Source organism: Canis lupus, chromosome 32 (genome assembly GCF_011100685.1).
Source record: "Canis lupus familiaris isolate Mischka breed German Shepherd chromosome 32, alternate assembly UU_Cfam_GSD_1.0, whole genome shotgun sequence".
In the NCBI taxonomy this organism is placed as follows: Eukaryota; Metazoa; Chordata; class Mammalia; order Carnivora; family Canidae; genus Canis; species Canis lupus.
The window spans coordinates 6,780,887-6,807,220 of record NC_049253.1 but is presented as its reverse complement, the minus strand read 5'-3'; the positions used below and the strand labels follow the sequence as shown (position 1 = coordinate 6,807,220).

Sequence of the window (26,334 nt, the reverse complement as noted above, 5' to 3'; positions counted from 1 at the left end):
TCCAAGACAATTGCACAAATGTGGTCTAATGTCAATAATATAACTTAAATGGGACTGTATTGTAAAAGATACATTTTAAATGGCTCGGTCTTATATTTTTAAATGAAAAGATGGTAATATCACCTTCCTGTGATACCACTTTTTAGGGTTCATTATATTTTATTTAATTGAAGGAAAGTCCTTTTATTAAATCCAGTGTTCTTTGTATTTAGGTGTCAACTCTAGCCAAGGAGGCAGAAAGGAATTCTTACCGTCTCAGCTGGGGCACTGAGAACTTAGACAACGTGGCTCTTTCTTCCAGCCCTATTCATTCAGGGTGAGTACATCAATATTATGTATCCAGATCAAGAGGTAAAAAGAGATGAGCGTGAAAATAACAGCTTTGTCCAGTAGCTTTAGCTGATAGCTAGCTTACAGGGGAAGTGACCTTTGTTTAAACTTGTAAATAACATTGCTTTATCCAATGTGGACTCTCTCTACACAGACAGACCAGCAAAAAGGGTCGAATTCAGCATAGAAAAACTGACTATTGTTTTAAAATAACTAGTAGAATTGCATCAGACAGCTTGCTAACTAACAAGAACATACCAGTGGCCTCCCTGGTGTTTACATTTTGTCTTAAAGACATCTTCAAAAGAGGAGCAGGATTATTTGCTTTCTAGAAAGTTCTATGTGCTAAGATTAACTGACTAGTTTAATAAATGCCTACCCTCACATAGTCATGAATTTAATATAATGTTTACAGAAGTTTGAATCACACAAATATACAGAGGAGTTCATAGGCTGTTTGAAGTAGGGATATAACAAAAGGAAATTTCAATGCAACCAGTCAGGTTCCCAGTCACCTTCTAAAAGTCATCCAGATAATATGTAAATCATTACTTAAGAAATGCTGCCTGTTTGTATAAACTCAATAAAAAGTAGGACTTTGAGTTAATAGTTTTAAACATACTTATTCATAAGGTTTAACAATTCAATTATGCAGCAAATAATTTCCTTGAGTTTTAAATGATAACCCTCTTCACAATTCGTTTTTCTCTTATATTTTGGTAGTTTCAATTTGTATAGTAATTTTATTATTACATATGAACTTTAAAAATATTTTTCACTTAATCACTTTCATTTTCACTTAAAAACGCATTTTATCTGTGCAGTACTTTGATTTAAATTACTATCCCAAACTCCTTATGCATAATCCCTAGACCTATTTTGAGTGGTGGATCCTTCCTTATTCTTATTATTCTAAAATATTCTGTCAAGAAAAGCATTCAAAGATATTGTAGATAAAAACTTGGGAACTTTCAGTCTAACTGTCTACTACAGGCTCATAGAATATAAAATTAGTTATACAGATATTAAAAATAACTATAATATTCTTTTCCTTTTAAATAAGTGGAATCCAATTCCTGATGCAAAAGTCATTTCAAGGGAATAAAAACCAAATTAAAACCTCATCCAAATTTACTAACATATTTTTTAGATATAAAGTGAGATAATTAAAATCTGACATCTCTCCATTATCCTAAAAGCATAATATTGCATTCTGCTACTAAAATTTTCCACAATTCTAAGAAGGAAAGAGGCTTGGACCTAGAGTATCAGAGAATTAAAGAGTCTGGAAACCTATAATAAAATATTTGAAGTCTATATCCAGCCTATAAGATGACAAAATTATTTTAGGCAACTGTGATTAACTTTCAATAGCCAAGTTTGTAAGAGTCAAAGTGTTAAGGTAATACTTCAGTTTTCAAAATAAATAATTGACTTTAAAAAAGGAATTTCTTAAAAAAAGTCTTTTAACTACTGAAGGGCAATAAAATACTCAGTTTAAGTACATCATTTACATACCAATCGTATAAACTAGATACATGCATAAGTAGTTCTAGTTGATTACTTATGATAAAACAAGATCATCCAGTGGTTAGAAGTTAACCACTAATTAAGATGAGAGTCTTTAAACTCTTGTTCCGTAATAAACTAAATTTTCTATGAACTTCAAACATGATCACTTGATTGTAAATAATTTTCCACTCTGGCTATAAATTAGAATTACCTCAGAGCTTTAAAAAAATATACCCAGACCCCACGCAAACCAATTACATCTGAATCTCTGTTGTTGGGGCCTTAACATGGGCATTTTTACAAGCACCAAAGGTCCAAATATGTGTGTTTTATGTATACTGTTAGAAAGAAACAACTTTGCCTAATAAAGCTTTGATTTTTAGGGGGAGATCTAGGTAATTAACATACATCTAGTTCTCTCTAATCCTTTTTAAAAAATTTCTTCCATTCACTTATTTGTTCTTCACACATTGTTAAATTCTACAAAGTACCAAACTTTGTGCCAGGTACTAAGGAAAGTAAGATCTAGCCCTTACCTTTAAGAACCTCTCTGTCATTGGAAGACAATCCATGGAAGAGAAATAACATGGTGGTTAAGAGTACGCTTTGGAGTCAGACCAATGAGAATTCAGATCCCGACTCTGACCCTCAATATGTGACACTGGTCAGGTTATATAAACTCTGAGTTTCAGTTTATCCATAAGATGAATGTTGTATTATGGACCCCACAGGGGAGCTTTATGGATTAAATGCTTCTTAAATAATTAACATTTTGCCTAGAAAGAATAAGTATTCAACCGCATACATCTTTCAAAGCCTTCACAAATTCCAAATCAGTTAAGCAGAATGTATTCTGAATCCTCCAAATGACAATACCACTATAGTACAATTCATAATGGTAAGGTAATGTTTGACTTGATATTTTTATCAGGTAATCTGTCATCTAGTGAGGTCTCTAGAATTTGAAAACAATGCAACAGATGACTCTAATGGGATGAGTAATTACACTGAAAACATAATCATTTTGAGTGTCATGGTATTTAAAGCTACCATGATATTAAGGTATATGAGTCACTTTCATAATATCACATAATCTAATAATGATCTTTTTCATTTTATTCATTATACGTTAGTCACCTGTATAGTAGTTTTTATATCTATTATTAAGAAACTAAGGTTTTCTTTAATTAATAGGGAGAATTCTTGAGCTACTTCAAAATCTGCCCAGAATGTAATAAATAAATGATTTTTAGACAGAGGAGATAGCAAACCATTTTTTTAATGCACATGTCACTAATTTTGTGTATATTGTTCTGATTCCAAAAAGGGATTTTAGAGTAATAGAAGACACAGCTTCTACCACTAAGTATATTAGTAATGTTCTTTTGTTTTTCCAATGACTAATGTCCATGACTACAAAAGAGTAGGTATTCATTTTAAATGTTATAATTTCAGTGGTATTACTTTTATAGTTCTTTAATGACAGCCAAGTATCAACAATTAAATGCCATTCCCTGATGTTTTGCTACAAAATATTATAGTAACTAGAAGTCGATAAAAAGTGATCTGTCAAAGCATTCCTTTTTCATAAAAAACATGTTGACAATTTTGCTGTGAATCTAAAACTACTCTAAAAAATAAAATCAGTAAAAAAAAAAAATTAAGGCAATTAGCTCAAATAGTGGAATTTGACATTAGAAAGTCGAGACTGTTCCTCATTTGACAATATTAATATTTATCAAATACCTATATCAGTTAATTTAGTTATCTTGTTTCAAACACCCTAGTTTTTTTAAGGTACATGAAGGTAAATTCCTTTGGATGGAGAAAATTATTTTCTAAGTGGCAAAACAGCTGTTTTGTAAGGTTGGATTTCTGGTCCATTAAACATGTATCCTTTTGTATGTTGTCAGGTATTGAAAACACAAGTGAATCCTATGAAAACTTACAGAGGGTTTTGCAGAAGAGCAGACTCAGGTAGAGGCATGAAAGGATTGTAAAGTGAGATTAGACGATATTACCAGTGAGGACAGCAAACCACAAAGTAGGCAATGAAAGCCTTGAGAAAAGCACTCTGCACAGTTTTTTGTTACCTACTAGTAGGTAATTAACATTACCTGCTCTACCTTATAGTTGATGCTACTGTTTGTTGTTGAAGCTATTCTTTATATTGAGCCTTTTCTGTCTGCATTTTTGTAGTAGAAGCCCAAAAGGGCACTACCATTATTTTGAAAATATTAAAGTATGAGCGAAAAGTTTGGAGACAAACTATGTCCATCAAATCAAAGACTCTGTGACTGTCCTTATAGTGTCCCTTGATGATTTTGCAACTGCATGGACACTAAAACTTGGTTACATGACCTCCCCACAGCCAGTGTTGAATAAGGCTACAAATCCAAATCCGGATGTTTTATCATATCCCCAGTTCCCTCCACTGGGAGTCACTCTGAACCCCCATACCTTGCTCTTCTCTCCGCATTTGCATAGAGCTATATCTCATTTGTATTTCCATCTTTTTTTTCAATGAATAGTGTATTGGTGTATAAGTAATATATTTCAGTTGAAAGTCACTTCTGATTTCCTTCTTTATATTTCACTTTATCCATTCCTTCTCTGTGCTAAAGTATCTATTCTGTTGCAGCCGCTCCTCTCCATGTCTTGATCGTGACAACAGCAGGTGAACTTCTGCATAATTCCTTCTCTTAACATGTCGCCTCCCCCTCTGCCCCTTTCACCATCCCCTTCTGCATATACCCCATCTCAGGATGCTTTAGTGTGAAGGTACCTAGCCAGAGAGAGAGATTTATATTCTCCAAATTGTGGCCATTGCTGAAACTCTTTTCTCTATGGTGGAAAGAAAGTGGTTATTTTTTATTTCTTTGGAAAGCAGGCGGGGTTGCACCGAAATTAATGTAGACTTACTGCGAAAGCCTGTTTTGGCCGTAGATCTCCACGTCTCCATTTCTTTTGTGAGGAAAAAGTGCTACGTAGAGCTGAAGAATGTTATTTCCAACAATTATGCAAATTGGTTGAGCTATTTTAAAGTTATATTAAAGGTTATGATTTTAAGTGTTGCTTAGCGGGGTGTTTTTTTAAAGCTGTATTCTAGGTGAACCAAAGGCTGAAAGTTTATTAATAGTGCATTTCCTTGCTAGTACTGCTTTAAGTGCAACCTTTCGATATTTTGGAAATTGTGCTATAGGATGATTCCAGTCAGTGTTCTAAAAATATCCATTGTTCTTTATTATTTCAGTGTGGTTATTTTTAAAGGTTCTTATCAGACTGCTGATGATAGCATTTTTAATATACAGTCATCCACCATGATACTACAGATTGTCTACAAATAAGACAATTTTAATTTTCCAATTTTGGGAATTCTATATCCATCCTTTCACTTTTTCTGAAACACACGCTAAATATTATGTTTCTGTACATGAACATATAATTAATTGGTGATTTTAGCAAATTAGAGCCAATTTTTTCAAAGATATTTTCCATCAGTTTTTCAGTCTATGGAATTTTGAGGACGAGGAAGAAATTAAGAGGAGAAAATTACAGATGAGAAAGCGCTCATGATGTTGTTTTCTCACATAAGCCCAGAAACCAGATTTAATTTAAGGGCCTCTTGCTATGTATGTGTGGATCACTGAAGCACCCTGATGACTTTTTTTTTTTTTTTCCTATTTTCACCCAATAACTAACTGAATGCTATAATCTCCTCCTTCTCCCCACCCCATGGTCCCGGATGAATTAAAAAGTAAACCTAAGGATTAGTAACTTTTGGGGTGGAGGATGTAGTCCTCAAAAGACCAGAATCATTGTTTTCTGCTGCCTCCTCTGAAGCATGTACCTGTTTAGCTAATCAAATTGTGTATTTGCAGGCAAATCATCTGCATAATAATGGTGGACTGCTTTTGCTTTTATTCTTTTTAAATTGTGATAACATTGTATCTCACAATTTAGAAAACTTCAATGAGAATTTCTATTTTGCATGATTGCTGAATTTCATTTGGAGAGTAAGATATGCAATTCCAGCTGAGTATATTCTGTGATCAATTTTGTCTGTACAGTCTTCAGTGTTTAGTGTACTGTGCGTACCCATTTTCTCCAAAACTGTTTGTGGAGTGTTTTAACCATACAGCAAAAATAATATATATTTCTTGGAGTAAAAGCAGTTTATTTTCCAAATAAAAATTCTAACAGAGCATCTGACAGTCATGAAACATTTCAGGAGGTTTCATAGCCTTAGTTAACAGGAAATGGTATAGAGAATTTTAACACCAGATAGCCATAGAGTTTATTTAGCTGAAGCCTCTCGTTTTATGGATGAAAAAACTAAAACTTGAATACATGAAGTGACTTGTGTGAGATTACAACAATAATTCTAGACAGAGATAGATTTAATGATAGATGGGACCTAGTAATAGTGCTTTTGTAGTTTATTTAAATAGTGAAGTTCATAAACTAGTAAAAAAACACCTCCACCCTCGTATTAAACCGTGTTAGCAAAGTCCCCAGTTCATTTAAGGTATTTGATAAAAATCAGTTTCTCTGTTTTTAGGTATTGTATTGTACCATAAATTTTAAGACATTCAAGATACATAAAATTATATGGGCGTAGCGAAAGGAAAATGATGGGAACAAGCATTCATTGAATTCTAAATGCTTTACCCACACAGGATTTAATCCTCACTACACCCTCAGTGGTAATGGTAGGATTGTCCCTAACTGACAGACTAGGCTTCAGTCTTAAAGCTCGCAAACAGCAGAGCTGAGCTTCAGGCTGTACATCTACCGTCTCCTCTGTACATATTTAAATATATGCTTTTACTTTAACTCCTTTTGTTTCCAAATGTTTACAGGTTTATTTTGTCCCATTTTTATATCCTGAAAATATGGGAAAATCATATTTATTTAATCAACTCTAGTATGTGAGCTGATTCATCTTATGACTCATAGCTTCCAGCCTTTCACTTTTTCCTGTGGTACAAAACAGTAAATGGTCTCTTAGAGTCTGTTTTTTACATTGCAGAATAACTTTACTAATTCTACCACATACCCAAATAGTGAAACCTTCTGACATTTGGGTATTTTTAATAAATATACACTTACCCAATTGTATATTATAAACTATTGGGATTAAGTAGCATGTTTTATCTAAAAGACTTTTTCATCAGCACTTGAGTCATCATTTCTCTTATTTGAAGAAAAGACTTATTTTATTGTACAATTCTGCATAGTCAGCTTTTCTGTTCTACAATTACATTATTAGAATCTGATTTCTTTAGAATATTTATAAACATTTGTATTTATTTTGACTACTAATATTCAGTTCTTTCATGTCTTTTTTTTTAAAGATTTTATTTATTTATTTATTTATTTATTTATTTATTTATTTATTTATTTATTCATGAGAGAGAGAGAGGCTGAGACACAGGCAGAGGGAGAAGCAGGCTCCATGCAAGGAGCCTGATGTGGGACTTGATCCTGGGTCCCCAGGATCACACCCTGGGCTGCAGGCAGCGCTAAACCACTACACCATGCCACCGCCACCAGGACTGCCCAGTTCTTTGATGTCTTCTAGCCTTTGTTTCTTTCTTGACCTCTTTTTGTTTTGCTTTCCTCTCAATTCTCCTCAATTCTCTGACTCTCTCCCTCTCCCTCCCCTCGCTTTCTTCCAACCTTCCTCCTCCAGCTACTCCCCCTTCCTTTTTGGCTAAAGACAATCCTCCCCCAACCCACCCCCCCACCAGAATTTGTCACTTTTGTTAGTCTCTTAGTTCCTTCAGTTAGTTGAGACAGATACAAAGACTTGTTTTCTTTGGAAATGTAATTCTTCTTTTCTCTGAATTACGCATATTGGCACCTTACTTTTCCCAATTTGCTGTGGTTGGGTGCCGTACATAAGTATTACTTTCCAGATCTAGAGGATGTTGAGACACTTAGAGTTAAATGTATCTCCTTGCAAATTCAGTCTTTAAGTTCTTTCCTTTTGATTTCCCAATCTCAGTCTTTCTTCATGGAATTTTCACTCCTAATAAAATTATTTCCTTTGTTACATTCAAACTCTTGATTTTTGATTACTCCCATTTTCTACTAATCACCTATCAGGGGAAATAAATATATCCAGTCTCTTATTTGGGAGCAGAAAAAGATCTGTAGAAGAATATTTGACATTGAGTATAGTCTTTCCCAACTATTTTGCTATTTTATGAGCTGAAATATCAGAATGTAGTAATTTGAATAAGTTCTAACTGGATTGGTTGTCCAGAGACCAAACAATAAAATTACCTTCAATTTTGCTGCCTTATCTCTTTATTAGATAATTATATACAACTTCTTACAACCTGCTCTTTTCTGTCTTCCATCCATTCACATACTCAACAATTGTTTGACTGCCTACTATGTACTCCATCTACATTGTGCTAGGCACCAGGGGAACATAGGAAAAACAAGATCACTGCCAATAGGGTACTTACATGGTTCTTGTATGTGGTTATAATTCCTTTCTTATTGACCAGGAAATGAAATGATTCTGAGTAAGCAAAACCATCCTGTGAAACCTAGGGCTTAGACATGAGCTTTTTGGCAGGAGCAATTATGGTTTTACTTTAAGTATCCTCAGTTCCAAGCAGGGCAGGTGGCATTTAATAGGACGGTAACAAACATTGCCTGTTTCTCATGCATGGAAATGGAAACTATGGAGTAAATGAGAGCAAAAGAGAATTTCAAAAGGAACAATCAATGACACAAAATTAGAGAAAGTAATCAACCATGTAGTTATTGAAACACTATTATAACTAATAACATAGCTACTGTAATTAACTTTTTTAAGAAGATGCACTACTAGAAGACATTCTATGTGTTTTTCTAGTTGGAGACATTTTATAGGTCATAAGTCATTACTAGAGTAAATATAGTGGAAACGTAATAGCATGTAACGTGTGCTGATTTCCTGAGTGCCTTCAAAAGGTATAAAAGATTGGTAATATTGCCTGGATGTATTATAATAATTTCTTAAGAGTTTGAGTCCCTGTTCCATTCCTCAGTGGTGACAGTAATCAAAAGATGAAAAAAAAAATTAGGGAAAATCAGAAATATCGCAATGCATTTGGAATAGCCCTAGTTCAAACTTGCCCCTAGTTGCCCCTAGTTTTTATAAAAATTGGCATTAATAGCATAAATAAAAATAAATAAAATGGAGTAGAAACTTTTGTATTCATCTAGAGGTGTTTTCAGTTTTTTTCATTCTTTTAAAATAGTACATTTTAAAAAGCAAATAGAAAAGAACTTTTTTTTTTTTTAAGAATTCATACTTAGGCTAGTAATAAGAAAAGCAGCCAACATTTTTTCATTGTGTTTTAAGACCAGGAACATCCATTCTTGAGTACTGACCAATTGATGATACTCCCCAGTTTTTGCCCTCTACTAAAAACTTAGAGGGCTGGGTGTGAAAGGTAGTTCTAGGCTGGCTCCTGCATGTCATGGGAAGGATGGTGACGGCTCTTCTCGTGGACTCATTCTGCATGACGTGCTTCAGACAGGCACTCCAGGCTTCCTCGCATCCATTTTTATTACTAGCAACAGGATTTCTGTTTAATAGCATGCTTAATGAGTTCTGTGTTCTGCTATGAAGAAGTTGCTAACATATTTTTCATCACTTGTCTAAAAAATAACATCAATGTATTGCATTCTATCCTATAACTTACTTTGATAAAATATCTTTCAAATGTTTTAAATGTTGTCATGGATGCACTATCTAGACGTGGTGAATCTGGTGTAGTTCTGTGCTAGTTAAATTATAAGTAGATCCATAATACACCTGTATGTTGCTTTCCTCTTTGTTTTGGTATATAAAATCTTGCAAATGCGATGAAAATTGGGAAAGATAGTAATGTAATCTGTATAAGGGTGTACACACTGTTCGTTGGTGTCTTTGTGTATATGTGACCAACACTGGGGTTGTCTGGTTTAATTTTTGCTCTTTGAGGAAGTGAGTGCCTCCAAGACTTTAATGAGTGTTAGGACTATCAGAGTGACAAGAATTCAAACTAATCTGTATCAGGATCCATTTAGACCATCCCACAGGAAATAACACTAAAGTTAAAACTAATCTTTCTCTTGGTACACTTAAAATGGTCACTTGGATTTTCGTGATTTTCGTTCTTTTATGCATGAACAATTAATTCAGCAGTAAAAGAGCAAAAATAATAGAAGACTTTACATTTCTAAATTTTTTTAGTTGTGATTTTCCACTACAGTTTCCTATAATTTGGGGAAAATCATGAAGCACAGACCTTTTCCATCCTCATGAACCCAGGGTTTCTCACTTCAAAACACAGAATAGAAGGGATTTATGATCTTATTTTCTGACCACCCCATCTTTGCTTCAGTTAGACCAGTACAGCAGAGAGATTCCTACTTAACAGCTGAAAAAGTGAATGTCAACCAATAAATTGAGTCTATCCAAAGCATTTAATTTTTTGCTTTTCCTTCTCCGTTAGAATGCGATAAATTAAAAACCTGCATCCTGGGTAAGATAATGTTGGAGGAGGATGCATGTACATGGGTTTGATCTTGGGAGAAAGCCTATGAATCTTTTTTTAAGTCATAGAATTATATTAAAATGGGCTGGACAAGTTGTAATTTTGAAAAGTCAGGTCGGATTAACTTAGAAAAACTGCAATTTGGTCTTTTCTTTCTATTCTGTCCTTACATTATTTCAAGATGTGGATTTTTCAGGACTCCTCTAGACAGAAGCAGAAGCAGAAGTCATTGCATTTATAACAAAAGAAGACTCATCAGTGTTCATCATATAATTCCACTTTCTAAGCCAATTAGATTTCTAATTTACAGTTTGTATATAATATCACCATTGTCAACAAAAATCAGCAGAATTCTTTAGTCACAGATCAAAATAATACAAAAACTAAAACAATGACCAAACAGAAATAGAGGCATTAGCATAAAGTAAAATAACTTTTAAGGACAAATATTTTGCCACGGTGTGAATGAATTTTAAAAAGAACAAAGCATTATGAAAGCAAACTAACTTGACAAAACTTGTTTATCTTCTTCCAGTATTTCAAAATGCAGCTAATCTTCTATTTTAATTTTTAGTTTCCTGGTTAGTTTTATGGTGGATGCTCGAGGTGGTGCTATGCGAGGATGCAGACACAATGGGCTCCGTATCATTATTCCACCTCGGAAATGTACTGCCCCAACTCGAGTCACCTGCCGTCTGGTCAAACGCCATAGACTGGCGACAATGCCTCCAATGGTGGAAGGAGAAGGCCTGGCCAGTCGCCTGATCGAAGTTGGACCTTCTGGTGCTCAGTTCCTTGGGTAAGGGTTTCTGATAAACCTCCACTTAGTCACGGATGAGCTTGTGTCCTCTACATGAAATCACTAGGATGGAATGGAAAAAGGTACGTCATGACGTTGTGAAAGAAGATTGGCCCCTGTGAAATTATTTAAAAATTGGAAGTAGCACCACAGTGTTTGACTCCAGTCACAAACCTCTTATTCTAAGGCATTCATGAGTTTGATATTCAGGTGAATTATTATTCCTTCTCTTTGGATGTGACAATAGCTGCTAGACTTCCAATGTGAATAACCACATTTTAGCCAATGGTAGGTATTTTTTTTTTAATCCTGAGACTCACATGGTAAAGTCATAAAGAAGAAGTAGTACTCTATTACAAACATAAATTTAAAGTCTGTGTAGTTACAGAACAGAGTGATTATCTTTGGAAAGCAGAGTTAACTTTATAGGATACCCAAAAATTCACTCCATGTGATTTGTCTTTTCTGCTATCAAAATTGCTATCTTGAGTCTGAAAATTACACCGGCAGTCCCTTTAGTTGTAGTTTTCATAAGACGACAAAATCAAGACCACTTTTGTCATGTTCATTTTAGCAATTTTGAGCAGAAATTAGCATTTCTTCCTTCCTCTGGTTGTACAGCTGCTATTATATATGAAGTGGTGTCTCAACATGCCAACAAATGACTACCACTGAAAACTGAAAAAAGGATGAAGCTTTGGAGGGGGACAAGTTTCAAAATATTTTGAAACAAATCATTTGTATTTAAGTCTTGTCATAACAAGTCTTTGTGCTCAAAAATTGGGAGAAAAATGCTGTTAATCATGAACTCTTTGCTTTGCTAGTGTTGTTTGGGGGAGAGGATTTGCTTTAGAACTTGGAGAAATGTTCTAAAGCCTTGTAATTTGGAGCAAATTATTAACAGGTTGCTGCAAATTATGTTCACACCTGAAAAGGGTTGTCTGTATCCCCCAGTTATAGAAGCCACCTCCCTTGTCCTCCTTAAATGGCCAGAGATTTAGGAGGAGCCTGTGAAGTTCTGGGTTGCATCAGAAATGCCATTATGGTTGGAATAATTCCCCAATGACCCCTTTCACATTTTGTACCAGGCCCTTGTGCTCAGGTAGTTTTAGGCTTTTTAATAAACTTCACATCTGTTGAGGAATATCCCTGAAAACATCTGGCCTCTCTACAGAGTTTTTATTATATTCCCAACAGCTTTGTCTTTCCTGTGGAGCATATTTTTTTGTTGTTTATTTTTCGGCTCATGCCCTGGCAGTGAACCTAAGTAGGGACAGATTCCACATCTAAGGGTCTCCTTCCATGCGCCTCCATTGTACACTCTGGGTCTCGGTTCCTTACTCTTTGTGACCAATGGAGGGGACAGAACCAAGCGCAGTGTGAAACCAGATTTCACCCTGTTGATCAGCCGGTGACGCTGGGGTTCTGTGGAGAACAATACCTGAAGCTTACTTATGTTCTTTCTTTCACTGCTGCTTTGGATGTACTCAGTAAACTTCACCTGCCAACGGCTCCTCCCCCACTTAATGAGGGAGAAAGTTTGGTCAGCCGCATCCTTCAGCTGGGGCCTCCTGGAACCAAATTCCTTGGGTAGGAGTGACTTAAAACAAATTGATGGCTGCTGGCCCCCATTCTTCTCCTTCTTCTGCAATATGATTTCTCTTTTTGTCATTGTGCCCATGACATGTCCCTCCCTATGATTTAAATTCTGTATAACCTATCTTTAGTGGACCATTTCTGACCCTTGTGGTATGTGACTTTTATTTTCGAGTGATGTTTTTTATATCTTTTCCCTTAAAGTGCTGTGATCTTCATTTTCGTTTAAAGCATGAGATCTGCCTAGTTGTACTATGTGCTAGTTATGATGTTGTTATGATAAATTTGAAGTCTGTATCAAAGCAACCTGGACTGAAAAATCCAAAGCCTCTGTAAATTTTGAAAGTGAATGCGACCTGAAAATGTCAGGGCAGTGCATGTTCCAGATCCTGAGCTAATAGGCATGGGACATAGCCGGGCTGTCTATTGAGGTGCTGCTCAGCCACCTGTGGCCACGCTGTGTACACATGCCTATTGTTCCCTTGAATGAAAAAAAAAAAGGCAAAAACCATGAGTGCATGTCTCCTTAGTTCCCAAGTAGCTAACTTTTCTGACATCTTTTCATTTACAACACATCAAATTATGCAACATACAAGCCATGTTCCTTCTTAAACCATTTTGTCGTTTGCACCTTGTAGAAAATGTTTTAGGAGATTGGCACACCTCATGGATATGCATGTACGTTTATTTTGGTTAAATGTGTTATACTTAACATTTATCAAAGGAGAAGTTCCAGAATGCCACATGCACTCATAGGGAAACTTTATTTGGCTTAAGGTAGCAGCATGTCCCTAAGGATGGTGCCCCAAGGTGGAGTGCTATTGCGTGACCATCTGCTAGCCGATGGGCTCCGGAGGACAGCCCACAATGCCCCTGTCCCGAGAAAGAGAATGATTCCAGGTCACTTTGCAACAGACAGAGTCATGGTGCTTGTCTTGCTATTGGTTAGCTCTTGTCCACACTAAGCACTCTACCTTACTATGTCAGGCCTGTGATCGTGGAGATCCCTCATTTTGCTGCTCTTCGAGGAAAGGAAAGGGAACTGGTGGTCCTGCGCAGTGAGAATGGGGACAGCTGGAAAGAGCATTATTGTGAATACACTGAAGACGAATTGAATGAAATCCTTAATGGCATGGATGAAGGTACTTCATAGTAAGGGTTTTAAAAGGATTCTGAAATGGAAGCACTAAAATGATGTATTTCTTTCTTATGACCTCCGGGTGTGTGGGTGGGGGGTGGGTTTGGGTATGGGTGTTCTTGGTGTCATTTTATCATGGCAAGTATTTTTTTTTTGTTTTTTATTTATGATAGTGACACAGAGAGAGAGAGAGAGAGAGAGGCAGAGACACAGGCAGAGGGAGAAGCAGGCTCCATGCACCAGGAGCCTGATGTGGGATTCAATCCCGGGTCTCCAGGATCGTGCCTTGGGCCAAAGGCAGGCGCCAAACCGCTGCGCCACCCAGGGATCCCTTTTTTTTTTTTTTTTGTATTTTGGTATTTTCCAGTGGTCTGTATGCTCCAGGGTTGGAATGTATGATATATTTATATATCTGTTATATTCAAGAAAATAAAACCCTTCCAATAGTAAATATCTCATTTTAATAAGGAGGCATAGCACATCTCTATCTTTAGTGTAAACTTTTCAAACCTAAGACGCGAGACCGAATAGATTTTGCTGTTTAGGCTACAAAATGAACTGATACTGGATAATAAATCCATGATTTTTTAAAAATGCTGAACAGGAAAATTTAGATATTTAAGAAAGACACTGATAAAAAGTGGTAGGCTTTTTTTTTTTTAATTGGGGAACTTACATATATACCTGTAACTAGTGCATTATAGGATAATATGATTTCTTCTTTTAACTTGCTATTACTAAGGAGATAGGAAAATTAAGTTCACTCAAACTTCTACATATAATTAAAGTAAGGAGTTGCCAGGGTAGAATTTCGTTCTACACACCTACACATAGAGTTAAGGAATTCATTGTTCTCATTAGGGCTTTGATCTCTGTAAATCCCAAATCCATCTTGGACCATCTAGCCACAAGTTGAAATATCTCAGTGTGACTGGAGGGGATTGGCTCATTCTCTGGCCTCCTTAGGCTGCACAAAAACAAAGACTCAGTCCTAATAACGGGACATGTGTTCACTTTAAGGAACCACGCAAATAGGGCATGATCTTTTCTTAAGTGCCAAGAGCATACCAAATTTTGTACAGAACCGGACTTACAGCTGTATGTGAACATTTGTCATGTTCACCAGTCTTGCAGACTACTGCCCATAGCCTTGGGTGTGGCTCTCAGAGAGTAAGGCTGGCTGGGCAACAGCTGCTTTAGTCTTTCTGCATCCTGCTGAGGTGGAATAAGAATAGAGTCCAGGCTTACCCTGTGCAAGGAGGTAGAAGGAAAAAGAAATTATGCCCTCTAGATACATAGGTCAGTATTTTTCCAAGCAAGATAAAAAGATCAGGATTCTCCTGATAAAGCTTGTTTCATGCAATATTTAGCTGCTTTTACTTCTTGAAGCCATTTCTTTTGCCTACATTTAGGTTTAGGATATTTTCCTCTGAGATATTTACCTGTCATTAACACCGCCATGAGCACTGGCATCTTGACCTGGAATGAGGACTCCTATAACTCTATGTGTATAAAGCCTATTGTAAAACAAAGAATCAGAGTTTTGTATTTTTTATGTTCTCTATCCATGGAAATACAGTCTTTTGTGAGTATGTGCTGGTGTTTGCCAGTGCATCAGTTTTCAGTTATGTATGATCACATCCTGGGACTTCTGGCTTTTGCTATATCTAGTTATATTCAATTGTCAAGAAAAAGGGTAGTTGCTGTTCTTGCCTCTAGAATGGATTGCAAATGGTTTCTGAAGATAAATAACTTTCCATAATCCCTAAAAATTCAGTGATCCCCTTACTGCAAATTTTCTACATTTTAAGCCAGTCTGATTTTTTATTTGCCCTACATAGCTACACTAATGCAATTTACAAAGAGCCCATTATCCTGTCTTCCTGATAGTAGATGATATGTTTGGTAAGTTAATGGTTTCAGGGGAATACTCAAACCCTGAATTCATAATCACTGATTTTTTTAAAAAGATTTTATTTATTTATTCATGAGAGAGACACACACACACAGAGAGAGAGAGAGAGGCAGAGACACAGGCAGAGGGAGAAGCAGACTCCATGCAGAGAGCCCGACGTGGGACTCGATCCCAGGATCCCAGGATCACCCCCTGGGCTGAAGGCAGTGCTAAACCGCTGAGCCACTCAGGGATCCCATGATTTTTTTTTTTTTTATATATGACTGTTTCAGAGACAATTATGTCACTATAATAAACACACAGACACAAACCTTACCCTTAGAAGACAAATTTTCTTCCTGCACTATGGCCCTGAGGACTGAAAGGGCCATATTTCTTCCTCAAACCACAATAACTGGTTTTTGAGCTAACTTTGAAATTCATGAAGAGAAGGAGTCCATAAACAATTTCCTCTCTATCACGTGAACCAAGAATAGAACAGGTTCATTTCCATTCCAGATTTGCCCTCCAAACCCCTCATTTACAAAGGCAGCCGGTCTTCAGCACTGCATCTGGAGCTGGAGGCTTTCCTTTCACAGTGCCCTGAAAAGTTTTTAGTGTCCACAAAGAAATAAAATGTGCAGACTAATTGCTGGTAGGTCTTGAAAGACTGCGGGTTTTTTTGTTTTTGTTTTTGTTTTTGTTTTTTTCCTGGTGTTGTCAGGATAGGATGTCTTTTTAAATTTTCCTATTACTTTAAAAAAAAAAAAAAAAGGTGTTTTGTTCCCACACTTGTTTACTATTAACCTCCGCCATGGAGTTTGCTAGAATGCTTTTGGAAGGAAACCCTTTGCTGTATGAAGATGGGTCATTTCTTGTCTCAGTGCTGGATAGCCCGGAAGACCTAGAAAAGAAGCGAATATGCCGCATCATCACCCGTGACTTCCCACAATACTTTGCAGTAGTGTCTCGCATCAAACAGGACAGCAACCTGATTGGCCCAGAGGGAGGCGTGCTGAGCAGCACGGTGGCCCCCCAGGTACAAGCCGTCTTCCCAGAGGGGGCACTAACCAAGAGGATCCGTGTAGGCCTCCAGGTATGCCCTCGTTGGATGCAAGTTAACCTAACATGGGTGTAATGATTAGAAATCAGCTTTTCAAATAAATATATTGATGTAAATATAGATATGCTGTTTAACATTTTTTTTTCTTTGAAAAGGCTCAACCTATGCACAGTGAGCTGGTTAAGAAGATTCTAGGCAACAAAGCTACCTTCAGCCCGATAGTCACTTTGGAACCTAGAAGAAGAAAATTCCACAAACCAATTACCATGACCATTCCTGTCCCAAAGGCTTCAAGTGATGTCATGTTGAATGGTTTTGGGGGGGATGCACCAACCTTAAGATTACTATGCAGCATAACAGGTGAGTCACATGTGACTGTGCTAGTAGAAAGTTCTGAAGGAAGAAACATAGGTTACTGTAAATATTAAATTATCTTTGTCATCAGATACCTGTGAGGTTATATATTCATTCAGGAAAAAACTTCTAATTAGGGAAGTGAAAGGTGAAAGGAAATGAACTAATACTTATAAAATACAGCCTGTATGCCCTACTTCTAGACCCTTTATATGCGCTGTCACTTCAGCCTTTACAGTGGCCCTGTAAAGAAATGTTAACCCTATTTACTGAAAAGGAAGTCAAGGCTGAGAAGTTCTAGAACTTACTTGAAATCATACCATAAATATTTGGCAGAGTTGGAATTCAAACCCAAATTTACATACCTCAAAGCCTAAGTTTTAAGCCTTCACTGAAGACTTCATCTTAATATGAAATCTTTTATGAAAAATAAATAGCATATTGGATTATTATATCCAGTTCAAACTTCTGTCTAGGAATTGTTTTGCCTTTATCATTGATCTTGGAAAAACAATGTAAAGATTATTAATGATTAACTGAATTTTGGTCTTTTCAATTGGAAGTTGTAATGGCTTTCAGACAACTACCACATTCCAGAAAGACATTACTGGAGCATTGTTTTTTTTTCTTTCTTCTCAATAATACCACCACAAATGGTATTATTGGTGAGAGGAAAAAAAATAATAAATGGTGAGAGGAAAAAATCCACAGATAACTTGTGTTAGTACTACATCATTGACCTAATAATTTCCCTCTTTAATTTTTTTTTTTTAAAGATTTTATTTATTTATTTATGATAGTCACAGAGAGAGAGAGAGGCAGAGACACAGGCAGAGGGAGAAGCAGGCTCCATGCAGGGAGCCCGACGTGGGATTCGATCCCGGGTCTCCAGGATCGCGCCCTGGGCCAAAGGCAGGCGCCAAACCGCTGCGCCACCCAGGGATCCCTAATTTCCCTCTTTAACAATAACTATGTGGGGATGCCTGGGTGGCTCATCAGTTAAACGTCTGCCTTCGGCTCAGGGTGTGATCCTGGAGTCCCAGGATCAAGTCCCACATCGGGCTCCCTGCATGGAGCCTGCTTCTCCCTCTGCCTATTTCTCTGCCTCTCTCTCTCTGTTTCCCATGAATAAATAAATAAAATATTAAAAAAAAAACCAACTATGTGGTGTTGGCATTCAGTAAATATTTATATTGTTGTCAATAGGAATAATCACCATCCCTGTTGTTTAGGTATTGTTAGAAGTTTTTTTCATTTCTCTTCCATATTGAAAGGAATGTTCACTTTTATTTTGTTCTCTAATTCTCCCTTCTTCTTAGTGTTTTTCTTTTGTGTGTGTGTGCTTATGATAGGAGACCACTGACATTTTACCCCATAAGTTTAATAATATGATGAAATTTTAAAACACATGGACTACAATGAGTATAGAAGGAAATCTTATGCTTCACTTATGATCCCTTTCTCAATTACCCATTTCTGATTGTTACCAGCATCTCTGGGTGTCATTCCCAAACTTTTTGTTTCATGGGTACACAACCTTTCTATAATGTGCAACATAATTGCATGGGACCAAAAGGACACTGAAAACTGTGGCACACCCTGCCCTTTAGATGATCAAATGAGGATACCACCTGGGCCTAGGCACCATCTAATATAGTTATTCTAGCCATAGATCTTCAGACGGGTTTGTACTAAACAATTTCTTAAACTTATTTGTTAATTTAAAAAAGTATGTTAACCAGAGTGTTTGGATTTTGGGGTTTTGCTCTGTTTTATGGTTCTGCTAAGAATTCCTATATTAGAGGCCGACTAGAATAAGTTTCCATGAACTTTCTTTGATAACTCAACTCAGTTCCTTCTTTAAGGAATTTTAGAGTCACAATTTTCTTCATCTCAAACATACATTCCTCCTACAGTGCTTTAAGACTGTTATATCCTGATCTATGCCAGCATAATTTCCCAGTAGAATGAAAGTCAACATCAGCCTTCATGGTGATCTTTCTGTGTCCAGAGGCCATGCCTCAGCACTCATTCATTTATTCATTCACCATGCAGTATTATTGAGCTCTTAATATTTTCCAAGCATTTTTTTTGCCAACCTTGAACTGCAAGTTGGGAAGAAATTTTATTTCTTTAAAATAATTCCATGAAATATGAAGTTCAGGAACAAAAGAATATTTAGATTTTTTCTTATTTTAACAAAGTATTCAGCTCCTTGGCTGATCGAAGTAGCTTTCAAAATCATCAGCTGTTACAATTTAAAGTGATCTTCAAAGCCTAGCAATTACAATAAAAACTTCAGAATATCAGTCAGATCTTAACCATAGAGAACAAACTGAGGATTACTGGAGGGGAGGTGGGTGGGGGGATGGGCTAGATGAGTGATAGGGATTAAGGAGGGCACTTGTTGCGCTGAGCACTGGGTGTTCTATGTAAGTGATGCATCACTAAATTCTACACCTGAAACTAATACTACACTATATGTTAGTTTTCTAGAATATAAATAAAAACTTGAAATGTAAAAAAAAAAAAAAAATAGAACACTTAGTAAACAATTTGAGGCAGTTGTTCAAATAACTTCCCTTAAATTTCCTTGAAAGGTGGTGTCTACTGTTTGTTTTCAGCGTACCATTTTTTAGCATATGGTTTTTAGACCTGTTGTTTCCAATATGTCATGTTGAGGAGTGGGTGTGAGTCTATGAGTGGATACAGCCAGAACCACAAAGACTTTATTTTACAATTCAAAGTCTGGAGTTTTGCCTGATTTTTTTTAAACAATCATATTATTTCAGGTGGAACCACCCCAGCACAATGGGAAGACATTACAGGAACTACGCCTTTAACATTTGTCAATGAATGTGTTTCCTTTACAACTAATGTGTCTGCCAGGTATGTTATGCAGCCCAGGGTAGCCCACTGTGAGATTGCTCCTCCTCACTGTCTTGTTTTGTTTCTTACATTCTTTAAGAGTGAAGCTTTTTGGCTTGCTTTTAAACATGATCTGCATTTACTTTCATATTTTAAGCTAAATCTGCCAGCAAATATAATAGTGATGATACAATAACAAAGGGCAATCAGGTCAGATTAAAATCTAAGAGAAATAAATGATTGTGACCCTGCCTCTGGTCTTTGCTGGCACCAGCTGATTTTTCCAGTCCCAAAGGTCTTGGGAAAGATAAATTTCCTGCTGTCAAAAAATAGACTGAACTACTTTTTCTCCAACAGAATAATAAAAACACAAAGCCCACTGTGGCTTGCTTAAATGATTTAGAGGTTTCAGTGACTCTTAGCATTCTAATGCATTTACATATTTGATTTACATATCACACATCTTTTAAAATCTGTAGCTATCTAGTTTTCTGTCCTGCACACACTAACTCAGTTGATTACTATTAGTTTCCTTTTGCATAGGGATTAAGGGATTGCTAAGCATTTTCCCATTTATTTGATTACTACAACTACTGTGTGCTTCAATAGGAAAGGAAGTATTGTGTCCATTTTACAGATGAGAAAACTAAAGTCAAGAGTGGTTAAAACTTAAATTTCTACTCAAGGGGGAAAAGAAAAAATAGAAATTCATGAATAATTTAGTAATGGCGCATGACATACTTGGGTGTGGTGGCATGTGTTTATAGTTTCTACCACTCAGGCTCAACTACCTAGTCTTGGGTTCTGTGGGCCATTATGTTCTACCACTCAGGCATCTACATTCTAATGCAAGACAATGGGACATTTTGAATGAGAGGTACACCAGAGGTACTAAAGAATTCAGCAGAGGGCATTTGCATCAGAATAAGAGAATGTCCAAGAAGAGGTGACTCATGAGACAAGTAGGAACCTTACAGGTAGATAAAAGTGGAAGACAGAGTAACATGAACAAAGATACCAAGACAGAATGCAGAAGGGTACTGGGGGAGAGCAACAGTGACCCATTTAGTCTGTATTTCAGAAGTGATGCTGGATTGTGCATTGTTTACAGAGGCCTCATGGCATAGACCAAGAAGTCAGTATTGTAAATGTACTTAATACCGATGAATTATACACTTAAAATGGTTAAAATGGTAAATTTTTTATATATTTTACCAAAAGCCAATAAAAAAAAATAGATGGATCAAGAACTGAAGAAAAGAGGCCAAGACAATAGGGAAATCTTAGGAATGTTGAAAGATTATGGGAAATGAGTTAAGTGAAGAAGGGTGATCATTGGTTGGGAAAGGTTTCAGAGCAAAAAGATGTGAACCAAACTTTTAAAGTGTATACATAGCAAATTGAAAAAATGTCCATCGATGGCCTCTACTTTCCCAGTGAAGTTATCTTTCTTAGAGCCTCAGGTGAGGTGGGAACTCAAAGAATGTCATAAAGATTTAGCACAGTTACAATACTGAATAAAATGATATCTGAGGAAAATGTTGCCAGACAATGTCACAGACTTAGCTGAGGCTAGAATTCATAAATTGGCTAATGATTTCTTCTAAAATTATATTCAGCAATGTTAAGAAGCTCTGGAGCAAAAGCAATTTTAAAAAAATGGCATTATTTCACCTTGGTGACTGGAGAGGTTGTTGGAAAAGAATGATGAAGAAAAGCTGTGTGGGCAGCCCCGGTGGCCCAGGGGTTTAGTGCCGCCTTCAGCCTGAGGTGTGATCCTGGAGTCCCAGGATCGAGTCCCACATCAGGCTCCCTGCATGGAGCCTGCTCCTCCCTCTGCCTGTGTCTCTGCCTCTCCCTCTCTCTGTGTCTGTCATGAATAAATAAATCTTTAAAAAAAAAAAAAAAGCTGTGTAGATTTTATTGAAAAGGGTTTCAGGAAATGTAACAAAGAATAGGAGAGGGAAGCAAGAAAAATAGGAACTCTCATTCAGTTAGATACTTGTCATAATGTCTTGATACGGAGCTTACATGCTAGAAGATTCTAAAGCATTGAAATATATAGTTCAAAAGAGTCAATACTCAGAAGAGTCTCCAGGGAAGAAAATTACAAATACAATATTTGATAGTTGATCTTAAACACCTAATCTCTCTCTTTTCTCCACACTCTTTTCTTCCTTCCTATCTATCCTTCTACCTTGCTTCATTTCACTTTCTTTCTCTTTAGTTTCTCTCATCTTCCTCCCTTCTTTTCCCAAGAAACATTAAATGACTATTTTGATCATAGTGAAGGGGCTGGTTTTTTTTTATTCAGTGGTATACTTTAAATTTCAGATACCTGACCTTTATTCCATTTTGTAGGTTCTGGCTGATAGATTGTCGACAAATCCAGGAATCTGTTACCTTTGCATCACAAGTGTATAGAGAAATTATCTGTGTACCGTATATGGCCAAATTTGTTGTGTTTGCCAAATCACATGACCCCATTGAAGCCAGGTTGAGATGTTTCTGCATGACTGATGATAAAGTGGATAAAACCCTTGAACAACAGGAAAACTTTGCTGAAGTGGCCAGAAGCAGGGATGTAGAGGTACTGTATTTACAAAAATAGTTTATGTTAACCTGTTGTTTATCCCCTTACTAGTAGAATATATTTAAAATAGTATTTAATAAATAGAGCCATAAAAAAAATCAGTCTACATATTGATCAGTTAGTAGGTCAAGGTCCAAAATCCGCCATTTTTAAAAAGTTTGGATATAGGGATAGTCTTACTGTATGTGAGGAGGTAAAAAGACTCTCTTAAAGTTATCTTGGGAAAAATTATGAGTTATTAGTAAAGTATGTGACTGTAATCATTTAGATATCTTTATCTCTCCCTGTTGGTTTCATTTTTAGTACTGAAGAAAACAGGAAGTATATCCATTATGTAAATGTGGAAGTACCATATCCAGGGCTTTTCTACATTACTTATTCTTATTTCATAATTTTCTGTCTGCAGGCCTTTGGATATTGAAGTCAAGTAACCTGACTCATTATAATATCAAAAATAACCCAATCAGGAATTTATTAAATTTAGCACTTAAAGATAGATACTGGCTAGTGGGAGGTAACATAAAACAGTGTTAGAAATGGAAACATTAACATTCAATGCTACCATGCACTGGAAGATTCTGGTACCAGTAAGAAGAGGGAGTACTAGCACATGCTTTGTCACAGATAAGACAAAATGTCAGCAATTTAAAGATTATGTATATTTTAAGAATTCTGATGTTCTAAGTTGTATACCACTTTTTTATATAAATAACAATAATGATTATAGCTATTATATTCTTTGTTATTTTTCTATTTTTACCAGGTACTAGAAGGAAAACCCATCTATGTTGATTGTTTTGGCAACCTGGTGCCATTAACCAAGAGTGGCCAACATCATATATTCAGTTTTTTTGCCTTCAAAGAAAACCGACTTCCTCTCTTTGTCAAGGTAATATAAACATGGCATTTTGTAATGAATTTTACTTAAGATCAAGTAAGGATTTGATTTCTTTTAGTAGGAGATAATACTGGCTTTTAAGTCATTGCAATAATTTCTTAAAACCATATCTGTGAAACTTTAAAGTCCTAAAAACCCAACCATTTTTATTTTTGAAGTTCAAATTCAACCTTAATTTTTACATATGAACTATGTTTAAGGCTAAGAATTAGGACAAATAGCCAATTCATTAATTTAAAAAACTAGCTACATTTTTCCAAATTTTACAGAAGTCTCTCTCTCTTCTTTTTTACTATTATTTCTTTTAAATATTTATGCTTATATTTTAAAAATGTATGAATTTCATTAATGTGGAGACCAAAAGAGTTCTAAGTGACAACTTTTTGTAGTAAAAGCTCTCAAAGGATCCAGGAACTCAATCTAGTAAGAGATTATTCCTGATAGAGCTGTGAACTGGATATATTTTCATAAATTCATTTAGCAAACATTTATGGAGATACTTCAGTACACCGTAAATTTGTTGTCTCTGTTTAAGATTATTAATCCAAGTTAGGAATTTGGCAGCAGCAATATATACACATTTCATTCTGGATTCCAGTTCTAAAGAGGAGCTAAAATATGTGATGGTGAGATTCATGTAATGAAAAGGAAGTAATAAATCTGTTCTCTATTTCTCTAGCCAGCTCATTTTTTTTCTTGTTTCTCACAGTGTATTTCACTAATCTAGAAGTCTGAATGCTGGTTTCTATCAGTTTTTTACTACACCAATGTCAGATTATTAATTCCCAGTTTGTCAGCAGTGACTCATTTTATTCCATTATGATTTTCCAAGTATATGTCAGTAAACCTCTTTTACGTTTTTTAAAGTCTATTAAGCTTTCCCAAGATCTCTACTGAGTCTTTTGTTGTGCCATTTCTGGTTTGTTTTACCTGATCAAAGATAGGTTCTTATAGATCACCACATTAACCTGTATCTGCTGAAGGGTAATTGATCCATTTAACACAAATGACTGTGTAATTAAGCCAGTACTATATTGTTGATGTGCAAAAGTCGTTCTATGAACCAAATGCAGAAATGAGCAAAGGACTTAGACATTTCTCTAAAGAAGGCAAACAGATGTCCGCAGCTAAAGGAAATTTAGATTCAAACCACAATGAGATACCACATCGTATCCATTAGGATGGCAGTGGTTAAAAAATAAATATATAAATGAAATGAGATAGCTAACAAACGTTGGCAACAATGTGGAAAAATGGGGACCCCAATCACTGCTGGTGGGAATACAAGATGATGCAGCCACTGTGGAAGACTGTATGATGATTCCTCAAAAATTTAAACCTAGATTAGCATATGATCCAGCAATTCCACTTCTAGGTATATATCCCAAAGAACTAAAAGCAGGGACTCAAATAGTTATTTGCATACCAGCATTCATAATAGCATTATTCACAGTAGCCAAAAGGTGGAAACATCCCAAATATCCATTGACAGGTGAATGGATAAATAAAATATGGTATATAGGCACAATGGAATATTATTCAGCCTTGATAAGGAATGAAATTTTGATATGTGCTATAACATGGATAAACCTTGAGGATATATGCTAAGTGAAATCAACTAGACACAAAAGGACAAATATTCTGTTTCCACTTGTATGAGGTACCTAGAAAGGTCAAATGCTGGAGTCAGCAAATAGAATGGTGGTTGCCAGGGGATGAGAGAGGGGAGAAATGAAAAGTTCTTATTTAATGGAAACAGAGTTTTGGTGTGTGAAGACAAAGAAGTTCCAAAAATGAATGGTGGTGATGGTTGTACAGCAGTGTGAATGAATCTACTTAATGCTGCTAAACTGTGGTTGTAAAAATGGATGAAATGATAAGTTTTATGTATGTTTTAACATAATTCTTTTAAAGAATGAAATTCTGATATGTGTTACAACGTGGTTGAAGCTTGAAAATATTATGCTAAGTAAAACAGCCCAGACTCAAAAGGAACAAACATTGTATAACTCTATTAGGGTATCTGAAGAGGCAAATTACAGAGATAGAAAGTAGAATAGAGGTGACTTGGGGCCGGCAGAAGATGAGGAGCTGTCATTTAATAGGTACAGAGTGTGTATTTAGGATGATGACAGATTCTGCATGGCAGTGATAATTGTACAAGTTTTTGAATGTGCTTAATGCCAATAAATCGAACACTTAAAAATGGTAAGTGAAAAAATGGAAACAGTAAATTTTATGGCATGTCTATTTTACCACAACTTTGTAAAATGATTTTGTAAAAATCATTCTAAATGATAATAGAAAAAGAGAAAGAAACATCTCTATATCCTTGGCGTTATCAAATGAATTGATTTTTTTCCTCATTCTTTCTTTTGAGTATTACCTAATTAAAATAAATAGTATACATCATATCTGTGTGAAGTATGGATGCCTTTCTTGTTCAAGGTACGTGATACGACTCAGGAACCTTGCGGGCGACTATCATTTATGAAAGAGCCAAAATCCACAAGAGGCCTGGTGCATCAAGCTATTTGCAATTTGAATATCACCCTGCCAATTTATACAAAGGTATTGTCAAATCTGCTTAGTGCAATTCCATTTCTATAGGATTTAATTTTCAAATCCTTTAAAATAAGTAAAAGCAAAAGCTTTTTTGCATTTTACTGAATGCAAGCACATGTAACAATCATTTTTTATTCCCTGTCAGATTTGTGATATTCCATTTGAGTAAGGAAAAAAA

The 26,334-nt window shown here is 35.9% G+C and overlaps 1 protein-coding gene across 50 annotated transcripts in view; it reads left to right on the top strand.

Moving 5' to 3' along the window:
* The window catches only part of ANK2 (ankyrin 2), a 330,735-nt gene that overhangs the window by 269,740 nt on the left and 34,661 nt on the right, over positions 1–26,334 (top strand). For 20 of the 50 annotated variants that reach the window (XM_038581834.1, XM_038581855.1, XM_038581853.1 and 17 more), the window contains 9 exons: positions 213–316; positions 10,963–11,187; positions 13,771–13,925; positions 16,700–16,911; positions 17,034–17,238; positions 20,025–20,121; positions 22,462–22,690; positions 23,457–23,582; positions 26,040–26,162. In XM_038581834.1, the coding sequence (XP_038437762.1) occupies positions 213–316; positions 10,963–11,187; positions 13,771–13,925; positions 16,700–16,911; positions 17,034–17,238; positions 20,025–20,121; positions 22,462–22,690; positions 23,457–23,582; positions 26,040–26,162 (1,476 nt within the window). Of the gene's footprint in view, positions 1–212; positions 317–4,483; positions 4,520–10,962; positions 11,188–12,678; positions 12,778–13,770; positions 13,926–16,699; positions 16,912–17,033; positions 17,239–20,024; positions 20,122–22,461; positions 22,691–23,456; positions 23,583–26,039; positions 26,163–26,334 lie in introns of all 50 variants that reach the window. The other 30 variants (XM_038581813.1, XM_038581822.1, XM_038581831.1 and 27 more) reach the window with 3 other exon arrangements.